The sequence below is a fragment of the Cetorhinus maximus genome, chromosome 4 (assembly GCF_964194155.1).
Source record: "Cetorhinus maximus chromosome 4, sCetMax3.hap1.1, whole genome shotgun sequence".
NCBI lineage: Eukaryota > Metazoa > Chordata > Chondrichthyes > Lamniformes > Cetorhinidae > Cetorhinus > Cetorhinus maximus.
Window position 1 is genome coordinate 81,913,675 of NC_135882.1, and position 14,072 is coordinate 81,927,746.

Genomic DNA, 14,072 nt, shown 5'->3' on the forward strand with positions numbered 1-14,072 from the left:
TAAAATGATTGTTGAGTCTCTTACAAAACTACATAGATAATATTGACACAGTCACAAGGCTTTTGATATTATAAAGTTATTACCAAGATTTCCCTTTTTTCAGGTTCAATTGTTAAAACACATTGAAATTCTAGTACTATAATAAATTAAAATAAAAGCAGAATACTGCGGATGCTGGAAATCTGAATAAAAACAGAGAACGCTGGAAAAACTCAGCAGGTCTGGCAGCATCTGTGGAGAGAGAAACAGAGTTAATGGGAAGAATTTTTGGGTCGGCGAGCGGGGGCGGGGTCCACTCGCCGACGGGTAAAATGACGCGCGGTGATGTCGGGCGTGCTTCCCAACATCACGGCGCGTCATTCAGACTTTTAGTTCGGCAGGCGCGCACACCCATTGAACTGTCAAAGGCCTATTAAGGCCATTTATATATCAATTAAAGTTATTAGCTGAGCTACTCGTCCAACCTTAAGGTTGACGGGTAGGCGAAGAGCCCTGGCAGCCTTTGCATTTTTCATGGAACCTCATCCATGGGCGGGATCAGGTTTCATGTAGGGTTTATAAATTAAATACATTTTTTCATTAATGTTCCTTGACATGTCCCAGCTCATGTGACACTGTCACATGAGGTGACATGTCTTAAAATATTTTCTTTTCTTTATTTAAACTTTTAATCCTTAAACTAATCTCCCTAAGGCACCTCTGTGCTTCAGGGAAATTTCTGAGCTGTTTCGTGCACAAGCGCGAAAGAGCGCAGGCCCCAACTCAGGAAATCTCTCTCACCGCCTGCACAGGGAGCGCTCAGCGCTTCTGGGTGCGCGTCACGCTGGATGGGCCTTAATTGGCCCCGCCCCCACCCGCCCCCGCACAACCCCCCCGACAGGTGGAAATTTCTGCCCAATGTTTCGATTCTGAAGAAGAGTCATACAGTTTCGAAACATTAGCTCTGTTTCTCTCTCCACAGATGCTGCCAGACCTGCTGAGTTTTTCCAGCATTCTCTACTTTAATTTCAAAATTTTTCCCAATGTCCCTGCAGGGTGATTTGCTCTTGGTGTTGGGGAGGGCTTAAACTTGGCAAGGGTTGGGAACCTGGATGTAGCATTAGCACGGTGCATGACGAATTGGGAGAGACAGATAGCATTTGAGTATAAAGTAGTAAGATATTAGGTGGGGTCAGAGTGTTTGGAATGCAATAAGATGTAAATTAGGTTTAAAGTGCATTTATGTAAACACACAAAGCATGGTAAGAAAGGTTGGTGAGCTGCAGGCACAGATAGTCACAGTGGAATATGGTGTTCTGGCAATAACAGAGACCTAACTCAAAAAGGACAGGACTGGGTACTAAACATTTCTGGGTACAAAGTGTTCAAGAAAGATAGGGGAGAGAAGAAAGAAGGAAGGGTAACAGTATTGATTAAGGGGAATATTATAGTGCCTTTAGTGCTTTAAAGAGAGGATGTCCTGGAACAATGAAGGAAAGAATCTATTTGGTTAGAGTTAAAAACATTAGAGCTACCATGACACTACCAGGTGTATTCCACAGACCACCAACTATTCAGAAAGATCTAGAGGAATAATTTACAGGGAAATTCCAGAACGATGCAAAAGATGCAAAAACTATAGAGTAGTGATATTAGGGAATTTTAATTATCCTGGGCAAGTAATAGTGCAAAGAGCAGAGGAGAGGAAGAGTTTCTGACGTCTGTTCAGGAGAATTTTCTTGATCAGCATATTTCTGGTTCAATGATGAAAAGATGTCGCTGGATTTGGTTCTGCAGAATGAGGTGGGTTAATTGGAGTGTCAGTAGGGGAACATTTGGGGAACAGCAATCATAGTATCATAATTATAGGTTAGTTATGGAAAAGAAGAAGGAGCAACCTTGAGTAAAAATACTTAACTGAAAGAGGGTCAATTTCAATGGGGTGAGAATCGACCTGACCCAGGTAAATTAGAATCAAAGATTGGCAAGTAATACTGTAATGGAACAACGGCTACCTTTAAAGAGGTGATGGTTCAGGAACAGTTGGGCTGCATTCTGTAAAAGGGGAACAATAGAACAAACAAAGCTAGAGCTCCCTAGATGACGAAAGAGTTAGAGAATAAGATGAAATAGAGAAAGAGGACATATGATAGGTGTTAGGTTGATAATTTAAGTGAGAAGCAGGCTGAAAATAGAAAGTTCAGAGGGGACGTGAGAAAGGAAACAAGAAAGGCAAATAGGAAGTATGAGAAGAGGCTGGCAGCTAACATAAAATGAAATCCAGAAGTCTTCTATAGGCACATAAATAGTAAAAGGGTAGTAAGCTGAGCAGTGGGTTGATTAAGGACCAAAACAAAGATCCACACATGGAGATACAGGGCATGGCTGAACTATTAAATGAATACATTGTATCTGCCATTACTAAGGAAGAAAATGCTGCAAAAGTCATAGTGAAAGAGGAGCTAGTTGAGATACTGGATGGGCTAAAAATTGATAAAGAAAGGTTGGCTGTACTTAAAGTTGATAAGTCACCAGGACCAGATGGAATGCACCCAAGGAAACTGAGGGGAATGCAGATGAAAATTGCGTAAGCAATGGCCATAATCTTCCAATCCACATTAGATATGGAAGTGGTATAAGAGGACTGCAGAATTGCAAATGTTGTGCACTTGTTCAAAAAAGGTTCTAAATCCCACAACTATATGTGAATCAGTTTAACCTCAGTGGTGGGAAAGCTTCTAGAGCCAAAAATCCTGGACAGAACTGTCACTTGGACAACTGTAAATTAATTAAGAAAAGGCAGCACAGATTTGTCAAAGGTCACAAAAACAAAAAATGCTGGAAAAACTCAGCAGGTCTGACAGCATCTGTGGAGAGTTAACGTTTCGAGTCTGTACGACCCTTCTTTAGAGCTAAAGAGAATAAAAATGGAAATAATTTAATAATAATATAATTAATAATTAATAATATAATTTAATAAATAATATTTATTTCCATTTTTATTCATTGTTTTATCCCCAGCTTTTAGCCTATTTTCGATCTTTTTTCCCACTACTGTCCCCTCTCCCCACCCCACCCCCACTAGGGCCATCTGTCACTTTCTCATGTTGTTCTTTCCAGAGTGCTTACCCTGGTCCAGCTATTATCACATTCTGCTTGCTACTCTTAATGTTACCAGTAGCAGCTCCTTTAGCCAGAACCACCACCATTAACATCCCTTTGACCTTTTGTTTATGACATCTTTTGCAATCTCTCCTTTGCCTCCACTTATTGCTGGCCTTCTGTCCAGCTTCATCTGTTCCACCCGACTTAAACAGTATATATTTCACCACATTTTTACTTCTCTTTAGCTCCAAAGAAGAGTCATATGGACTCAAAACATTAACTCTGCCTCTCTCTCCACAGATGCTGTCAGACCTGTCGAGTCTTTTCCAGCATTTTTTGTTTTTGTTTCAGATTTCCAGCATCCACAGTGTTTTGCCTTTATCTTCGTCAAAGGCCAGTCATGTTTAACTAACTTAACTGAGTTTTTTGATAAGGTAACAGAGAGGATCGATGAAGGTAATGAGGCTGATGTGGTTTATATGAACTTCCAATAGGTGTTTGATGAAGTGCCACATAATAGGCTTAAAATGAAATTTGAAGTCCCTCGAATAAAAGGGCCAGTTGCAGCATGGATGCAACTTTGACTGAGTGACAGAAAAACAGAATCACAGTGTTGTTTTTTGGACTGAGGAAGGTATACAATAGGCCCAGGGATCAGTACTTAGGACCACCGTTTTCCTTGATATATATTAATGACCTAGACTTGGATGCACTGGGCACAATTTCAAAATTCACAAATGATCTGTGAGGAGGATAGTGATAGAGTTCAAGAGGACATACGCTGATAGCTGAGGGGATATTTGATAGAGATGTTCAAAATCATGAGGGGTCTAGACAGAGTAGATAGAGAGAAACTGTTTCCATTGAGGTTAAGAACAAGAGGATAGCCATTTAAGGTGATAGGCAAAAGAAGCAACAACAACATGAGGAAAAACATTTTTATGCAGCAAGTGGGTAGGGTCTGGAATGCATTGCCTGAGAATGTGGTGGAGACAGATTGAATTGTGCTTTCAAAATAAATTAGATAAGGACCCGAAGAGAAAACATTTGCAGGGCTATGGGGAAAGGATAGGAGTGTGGGACTAGCCGAGTTCCTCTTGCAGGAGGCCAGCATGGGCACAACAGGCTGAGTGGTCTCTTTCTATGCTGTAACCATTTTATGATTATGTGATTGTAACTCCACAGAAATGTTAAAGTCAACATTTATATTAAGCTACTTCTCAAATTCTATGTGCACCAATGCTTGTCTGCTACACATGAACAATGTGTGCTCTTGCCTACCTTTTTGGATCAGAAGGTATTTTATTACATTTCTTACATTATTATGGATTTCCAAGGTTGCCTTCAGGACTAATAGACAAACATTTAAAATGGCAATGCTACTTTTTGTAAGAACTCCAAATCTGACAAAATATTATACCAGAATATTTTAATTATTATCGCTAATAATAAACGGAGGGGTAGTACTAAGCACTTTCTGCCAAAAAAATGTACAGTATCACTCTTGAGATATGCCTACATATATGTACTGTTGCCTAAGTCAGATTGATTAAGCCAGTACCTGTAAGAAGATTGCTATTTCAGGGTCCTCCATACATTGCAATCCAGACTCAATGGTCTTGGATACCCCCTCAAGATATTCTCCATATTTCCTCATCAATGAGCGAATGTGTTGTGTCTTTTCTTCCTGTTCCACTGTGATATGTTGCATCATATCCTTTTTCTTTTCCTCCAACATCCCATACAGGCTATCAAACTTTTCACACATCAGTTCCTTTTGCCTGCGACTGTTATCCTGGAACATTGAGGCACTAGTTACTTTTCACAAGCCACACTTCTTCAAATTCTAACTATCTGCATCCACAAACAAAAAAACAATGTACAAAAGACTCCTGGCTTTTAATACCTTGGAATTATGTTGTGTGAATATTAACCCTTTGCCTGCAATTTTAACAGAAGTGTTAACATTTTTATTGCAAACATGCTAATAACTTTATTAAGTGGGCAAACACTTTATTTTATACAAAGGCTTAAGGGCTTGCTTGCTAATATTTGCAGGGGATGGCTTCAGAGACCAAATCTTCTTTCTTTCTATTGGATCAATGTATTACATCTATCAGTATGAAAATATTCAGGGGTAAAAAGTTATTTTTATGACATATGCAGAAAATCTGGGGATTTAGTACATTGGAGCACCAGCACACATGCCATAGTGTGGTGGACGCAGGTTTGATTGGCCACACGCTGAGCTCTTGATCTCATGTTGTCAGGAGATCTTGAGCAGAAATAGGGTTGTTCTTCCCTCATAAAGATAAGAGGATCGATGAGCTACTCATACTGAGATAACTTTTGCATTTTCTAATAGTTCAGAGCAGCATTGTAGGAGGCTTGATAATAGGTCTCCAAGGGACAGCTGAACTGTGCCCCAAAAACAGGACAAAATAAGAGTTTAACTTCTGAATACATTTGGTGAAAATTTGAAAAATGTATTTTCGTAATACTTCTGGCATATTTGCATTTTAGCTGTTTGTATTTATGATACAACTTTACAAAAATCAGAATTACCTCAATATTTTTGCATGTCTCTTCCATCTGAGTGATTGCTGTCTGAACCCGGTCATTGCTTGCTACTAGCATCGCAATTCCATCACTGAACTCAGACTGAACAAAAAAGAAATCAGAAAATGCTAAATTAGTTAATCAAGAATTAGAAGACCTTTGGTATGGGTTTCATCTTTCCCAACATTATTTTCATTCAAGTGTCAGCTATATGGGATTTCTGGTGCCCTAGAACAGTGATCTCATCAAGCTGGCTAAGTAGCCAATCACATTGAAGAATTCTCAGAGTCAGCAAACCAGAAAATAAAAAGCACTGATTATCTTTCACTTTTTAATCATTTTACAGAAAGCTAAATCAAAGTTGGGGCATACTGATGGGATTAAGGTAGAAGATGAAATGTCATAGATAAACTTTAAAAAGAAATAAAATATTTTTAAATATTTTAAAAATCTATAGAATTGTTTAATCATAATGGAGAAATTTGACATTCCACAAATATAAAATTAGGTTTTCAGGGCCAGAGAAGCTTTTCATAAGTATTTGTAATTTAGTACATTGTTACAAACCCATTTACACTTAATTCAACAAGATGTAACTTTTTCAAAGATTTTTACAGTGAGGCTAATAGCATGAAAAGTGGAATGTCAAGTCAAATCGAGTGATTTCTAAGACAATGCACCCTGTAGAGAAGAAGGAAATCACTGCAAACAACTTCTGGATCTGTGTTTAACTGCATAAGTGGACACCAGTAGTTTCACAGTTGTAACAGCAGTGAGCACTGATAGTTTTGCCATCATTACAACTGCAAAAAAAATATGTTTGGTGCATCAGGGATAGCAGCAGTAATTAATGATTTATAAAGGTAATAAAATGCACTAATTGCATTTTAATCAATGTGAGGAACAGTGAGCCATTTATGCCCATGTCTATCTCAGATTATACAGTTTTTCCAAGGATTGTTTATGTCAATATCACCAATATCTTGAAACTTTGCAGCTATCACAATGGTACAATACAATGGGCCTAGGCACCTAATTACTTGTAGGTAAAAGGCTTCCTTGCTGTGATTGAACTTAGCTTGGTTCAACTCTAACCAATGACTCTGTGATGACCAGAGCAAAAACAAAATCATAAACCTTTTGTGAGATTGTTGTTAGTCTCTCTGAGCAAACAGTCACTTGGCTGAAGCAGTAGCAAAATAAATTCAGGGTTGATTCATAATGGTGACCCAAATACAGGCTTTGTACATATGCTTGCTGTCTCTAGCATCAGGTATATTATAATGGGTTAGTAACTCATCAATGGGTAGGCAGTGCTGTGGCAATTGACAGTGATAATCCCACAATTATGTGCAGGCCTGAAACAGCAGTGTGGTTTGTCAAAGGAGGGACTGGTTAATGCCTGATATTCCACTTAGAAGCTGTAGCTCCAAACAGAAGCCATTCAAACATTTGTGCTTGTGTTGCTTACTTCCCTTTAAAAATAAACAGCAACCAGCAAATAAAAATGTGACACCATTGTTGTCTTAAGAAGGACAAGCATTAAAGTGAAAACTGGGTAAAGAAATGGGTAACCCTTGGCTGCTCCACTGAGTGACAAAAATTACACTGAAATAGTCCTGGGAACTGGTTATTTTTCTATCCTATTATAGAATTTTTCTATATTCTATCAGAATCACTAGAAAGAAGAAACCTTTCTTTAAAAAAATCTGCGGAGAAGAGAAAATAAGTCATACCTTTTGCCTTTTATAAACATTATTGAGTGGAGCCACCTCACAGTCTTTATGAGCACCAAACACTTTACACATGGAGCATGTTGGCACTTCACATGTCAGACAATAAATGTTGATTCGTTCATCATCGTGTTCTTCACACATGGGTTGCTCACTCTTCTTTTCAGGTCTGCAAACAAAACTGAATGAATTCGTACTCTTTGATTCAACACAATACATAGAACCCACAACACTGACTGATCATTTTATTGATCTGTCCTTTTCCAGTTACTAGGTGGGTGCCCCAACATGACACAACCTATCATTTCATCTCATTTCCTCCTAGAAATTGGCTGGACTTTCTTTGGCACATTTCCTGATGGAACAATTTAGGAAATTGCCCCACTTTTCCAATATGCGGAAGCTTAGAGAAAACCTGGACAGAAAATGCAGGAGAAAATGATGGATAAATGACTTCAAATCACTTTTATATAACGCCTTCTGACCGGATCAAGAGTAGCAATGGTTCAGTCCAGGATGAAATATATGGATTATATCTGGGAACACTACATAACACAAGAAGAATGCATGAGAGAGAAATTAAAAAATGGAATGGGGACCTAACATTAATGGATGATTTTCAAAATCCATGCTTCCTGCCAGAAATCCCTGGTTATATGTTAAAATCAATGGATTGAATAATCACAGACAATCCACCTATGATTTTCCAATGTACTTTCAGTGGTAAGGCTCTCCCCTCTTGGACGGTACATTCAGAAAATCAGCCTGATACAGTATATTCCCCCTTAACAATACACCAGGTAAGTATGAACATATAGTTATGTACGTACATAAATGTTAAGTATGTATAAAGGCACAAATTTCCCATATTAATTCCTATTCCATATAAAATGTTTGGCAAGGATATTTTTCTAATGTAAAAGCAAAATACTGCGGATGCTGGAAATCTGAAATAAAAACAGAAAATGCTGGAAATACTCAGCAGGTCAGATAGCATGACCCATATTAAGAGCTCGACTGATTACCTTAAATTGGTTGTTAGTGTATATATTAGAATACCCAGTGCTAACCAGCCCGTGTTTGCAAAACCCAAAACACAATGCCTTATGTTAGGTATGATTCTGTGATTGGGCAGTACTTGTTGAACAATCCTGAATTATTCATGAAGTCAGAGGGCATGGCTGAGTACTAAATGAATATTTTGCAACTGTTTATACCAAGGAAGAAGGTGCTGCCAAAATCATAATGAAAGGGCAAGAAGTTGAGACACTGGGCAGGCTAAAAATGGATAGAGAGATGTATTAGAAAGACTGGCTGTATTAAAGCTGATAAGGTACCCAAGACAGGATCAGATGCATCTAAGGATTCTGAGGGAAGTAAGGGTGGGAATTGCATAGAAAATTGCCATATTTTTCTAATCCTTCATGGATCCAGGGGTGGTGCCAGAGGACTGGAGAATTGCACATGTTACACCCTTGTTTAAAAAAAAGGGCCTGTTAGTTTAACCTTGGTGGTAGGAAAGCTTTTAGAAACAATAATCCGGGACAAAATTAAAAGTCACTTAGACAAGTGTGGATGATGCCAGCCAGACTTGTTAAAGGTAAATTGTGTTTAACTAACTTGATTCAGTTTTTGATGAGAAAACTGAGAGTCCATGTACACCATGTGGTGTACATGGACTTCCAAAAGGTGTTTGGTAAAGTGCCACATAACAGGCTTGTTAGTAAAGTTAAATCTCATGGAATAAAAAAGGACAGTGGCAAAACAGGCTGAGTGTTAGGAATCAAAGAGTAGTGATGAATGGTTGTTTCTCAGACTGTAGAAATGTATACAGTGGAGTTTCCAGTAGAGTCAGTACTGGATCACTTGTTCTCTTGATCTATATTTACGGGCAAGACTTAGGTGTACAGGACACAATTTCAAAATTTGCAGATCTACAAAACCTGAAATTATTATACTGTAAGAAGTATAATAATAAACTTCAAAAAGACATAGACAAGTGGGATGGGCAGGCAGGTGGCACATGAAATTTAATGCAGAGGAGCGTGAGATGATACATTTTGGTAGGAAGAACAAGGAGATGTAATATAAAATCAGTGTGGCAGCCTTCTGTCTCATGAGACGATGGTTTGCGCTGTGGAGGTCAACTCAGTGTTAACCATTCCCTGGTGTGGCTCAGAGGCCCCACACTGGCATGGCAGTCTCTGCCACATTTTCTGCAGAGTAAGACAGAGGGCTGAGAAGGTACAGGATTTGCTGGCCTCTGTCTTCTCTGGGCTCTCATCTCGACCAGCTGGGCTTTTTATTCCTGTTCACCTCTTCCAATATCTTTCCAAATGATCAGCCTTCAGAGGTTACAGTCATCAGTGACTGTCTCTCAGTTGTTAGTGTCAATGTTCCCCGTCTTCATATGTCACTTGCAGGTGTCCTTGCAGCAAAGGTATGGACATCCAACAGTTTGTGACCCAGTGGCCAGTTCACTGTACAGAAGAACTGTGGGTACAAGTCCATCAGCCATCTGATGAACGTGGCTGAGCCAGCGCAAATGTCATTGGCTTAATAATGAGCATCTGCTGGTGAATTAGCATCCTTCAGGACCTCTGAGTTGGTGACTTTGTCCTACCAAGAAATGCTGAGGATACACCTGAAACACTGAAGGTGGAAACTGTTCAGCCTTTTCTCTTGCCTAGGTCCAGGTCTGACCATGGTTGACAAGTGCACTGAGGATTCAGGCTCGGTAGACTCGTGTTTGGTTTTCTCAGTCAGATCTCTTGTCCCATACTCTCTTACTCAGCTTGGACATAACATCTGCAGCTTTTGTGATTCATGTGTTTGTTTCAGCATCAAAGCTATCATCAACCTTCAGTGTCACATTGGCAATGCTGATAGATGATGGTATGGCAACATTCTGGTACATGACATTTGCCTTCCTGATGCTGATGGTCAAACCAAACTCTCTACTGGCATGACAGAGCCTGTCCATTTGCCGCTGAAGGCATTTCTTGGTGTGGAACATTAGGGCAGCATCATCAGCCTACAGCAACTCTCTGATGAGGACTTGGTGCATCTTTGTCTTGGATCTCAGGCGAGCAAGACTTTCTGTCAGTTCTGGTATGTAAGTAGACAGCCTCTGTAAATGATCTGAAGGCATATGACAGCAGCAAAGAGAAGAATATGCCAAAGAATGCCAATGCTAGAACACAACCCTGTTTGATCCCATCAATGGATCTCAAGTGTTGCGATGTTGCCCCGTCATAGCCGAGAGTGTCTGCTTAATCAAGTTGAGGAACTGTTAATTTTTATCTGGGTAGGCACTGTGGCTGATGTTGATACAAGGACAATATTCCTGCTTTGAAAGAAAAAACTTCAAGTGTGCATCCTAACCTGAATGCACACCAGGTGAGTGATCTATGTCATAGTCAGTGCTGTGGTAACCACATGTGTTGAGAATGCCATTCAAAGAGACATGTTTGGTGATGATCAGCTTCAGCTGCTGTCAATGCTCTGATCTTGGATGTCTTCAGGACACCCTTTGACACGGTTTGTTCTGAAAGAAGGTGCTATTACACAAAGCTTTTGGTAGCAGTAAAACTCATGGAGTCTCTGTCAGTTTTCATTTATCTTACCAAGGCTGATTAAATCCAGTGAAGGAAGGCTCAAGGATGGTCTTCCCACCCAGAAGCTAATTGAGATCCTCACCCAACCAGTGGCGGGCACAGGCCAGGCCATGTGGGCAACCTGCCAGGTAAACTGGGTGTCTAGTTTGATAGCCCATGCCCAATGGCAAGGCCCACTGAGGCAAGGGTCACTCACAGACTGCCTTACCTAATGTCACTCCAGGCAACAATCCTCCAGCCTGAGCCTTCTGCAGTACTGGCAGTGACCACTGCTCCCGGTAGCGCAGCCAGTACTAGAGAACTGCTGGCTTCTGAATGGCCAGTAACTCTCGGAGGTGTAATACCCTGAACACAATGAGGATCCTGACGCCGACCAGCTAAATGCCTGATTGGCACTAAATCAGGTCAGCAGGAACAGAATGGACATGGCAGGATTACTCCTGGCTCTCCAGCCAGTGGACAGGTCCGCTGCTGCAAACATTAAATTCTTCCCAATGTTACCTGGGGGCATCACACCAATGAGGAAGACAATGCTTTGCTTTTGGGTCACTAGTCTATTTAAATTTAAACTCGAACTCTCCCTCCCCCAATCTCTCACCAGTGCTGTACACCAGCAACATTCGCATACCCTTTGCATCAGCATTGTTTGAGTGAATTTGGAGGAATGTTTCTGACCAGGACAAGGGATGGTGACCAATGTTTCCACTGAGCTGCACATGTACACAGCCATGCAGCAACCTAGAAGATATCATATAGGCCTTTGTTGTGTTTTTCTTCTCCTTGTGCTTACTTAGTAGATAAACATCAAGGCACCAACCACGCAGAAGGGCTTGGTTAACACAATAATACATAGGTTGATTTATTAAGGATTTGAGAAGTGGGTAGCAGTATTACACAACTGGAGAACTTTACACATGTCTTAGCTGGTGCCTTCCTCAGAACAAACTGAGATGAAGTCTGAATCACATGATACATTGTATCATTTCCCCTCTAATGATGTAACAGAAAACATAACCACACACTTTAAGGTGTACCATAACATCTCCCTTTTACAAATAAATAAATCCCTCTTACCAATAGCCATAACTTTGTATAATACATGGAAATGCTCAATTACACATGACAGAGTTATGAATTAAGAAACTCTTAGGGCAGAATTTTGCCATTGGTGAGCAGAGGGCAGGGCCTGCTCGCTGACGCATAAAATGACCTGGGATGACATCGGGCGGAACCCCCAATGTCATCCCGCCCCATTTAAATTTTCAGGAAGGCGGGGGCACAGCAAAATCAGCTGCGGGGCAACTAACCTGTCAATGGCCAATTGAGGCCATTGACAGGATCATTTAAACAATTAAAGGACCTGCCCGTCCAACCTTAAGGTTGATGGGCAGGCCAGGAGCCCCAGAGGGCAATAGACAAAACATGAAACCTCATCCACCGGCGGGATAAGTTTTCATGTAGGGTTCTAAAAAGTTTAATAAAGTTTTACTGTAATTTATGAACATGTCACATCTTGTGTGACATTGTCACATGAGGGGGACATGTTGGGGATTTTTCTTTTCTATTTTTAATCTTTTTAAAAGTGTCAGCGATCTCCCTGAGGCAGCACTTAGCCTCAGGGAGATGTGCGGTCTTTCGTGCGCACTCTTGCTTTTGGGGAATCCCTCCCGCTCGCACAGGAAGCGCATAGCGCTTCCCACCGGACGTCACGCTGGGCGGGCCTTAATTGGCCCGCCCACGTAAAATGGCGGCGGGGCCCGCTTCTCTGGTGGGGATCGGCTCCCCGCTCACCGGAGATTGGGTCGGGCCTGCCTGCCCGACAAGCAGAAAATTCTGCCCTTAGACTTATAAGTCCCTGAAGTGGAGAGGTGATATGCATTTATGCCCTGACTTAGTAACTATAAGGTTAGCTTGAGATTGTTGAATTTTCTCACAGCGGTTTGTGGGAGTGTCGTGCTTGGATGTTGCTTTGGATTTTGCTTTGGATCCTGTCCTGGATGCAATGGAGTTGCATGAGGACTGGTACTTCCCTGATTTGTTCTCTGTTCTGTCTCACTGTTTCATAGGGTGTGATGACCTCATATGGCCTTGGCTCTGGACAGAGCCTTGTCACTTTGGCTGGTTGTGACGTACCTTCCTTGGGATCCTGAATTCAAACCTGTTGTCCTATCTTTAAACTTGGCAAAGCTTTACCTGCATTCCTGTCATGCACATCTTTCACCCTCCCCATCTTTTTTCAAAAGTTCTTCTCTGGCATCTGACAGGGCAGATTGATAAAAACCAGGGAGATTTGTTCCACACTGGTCTGCCAAACACGTGTTCCGGCAGTCATGGAATGGCTGCACTCGGAAGTGTTGCCCTAAGGTGCAGCTTTGGTATGTTTGGTCTGTCTGCACTTTAAGATTAAAGATTTCACCATTCAAATCATTCTTTTGGCTATTCTGTTAGATCTGGGGTAGTGTGGAGAAGTAGTGTGATCTATTCACTTCTCACACATGTCCCTGAGTGACTTACCAGTAAATTGAGGATCATTTTTTGAGACTATTTCCCTGGGTGTCCCAAATAAACTGAAAATAGCACCTAGAATGGGTGCTCCAGTTGTGCTGGACATATTGCACAATTGATGGATGATAGGATACTTAGAAAAATAATCAGTGACAACTAAGAAATGATTCCTGTGGATGTGGAAGAGGTTGGAAGCAATTTTGCCCCAAAAATGAGTAGAAACTTTTTGTGGTAAAAGCAGTTCCTTGGCGTGAATTGGCATATTTTCCTGACATGCCTTACACTCCTTAACTGTGACCTCAATGTCATTGTTCATACCCGGCCAATAAACTGTTTCTCTTGTGGACCTCCTTGTATGATCTATGCCCAAGTGTGACTGATGAAGTTGCTGTAGTATGTCACTTCGCAATGACTCTGGTACGATGACCTCCTTGCCGTTAAAGATGATTCCCCCGGATATGTCTAGCTTGTCCTGGTAAGCCCAAAACTGCCTCTTGTGTTCATGGACATCCTGAATGGAGTCTGGTCAACCTTTGCTAATAGTCTTTCAGAGTTCCTGCAGCATTGGATCTTT

At 41.0% G+C, this 14,072-nt stretch overlaps 1 protein-coding gene across 1 annotated transcript in view; it reads right to left on the minus strand.

Moving 5' to 3' along the window:
* Positions 1-14,072, minus strand: part of trim55a (tripartite motif containing 55a) — a 121,080-nt gene that overhangs the window by 47,866 nt on the left and 59,142 nt on the right. Inside the window, exons 3-5 of the mRNA XM_078540408.1 lie at positions 7,380-7,545; positions 5,650-5,745; positions 4,646-4,879 (exon numbers count right to left, since the gene is read on the minus strand). Of these exons, the coding sequence (XP_078396534.1) occupies positions 4,646-4,879; positions 5,650-5,745; positions 7,380-7,545 (496 nt within the window). The remainder of the gene's footprint in view (positions 1-4,645; positions 4,880-5,649; positions 5,746-7,379; positions 7,546-14,072) is intronic.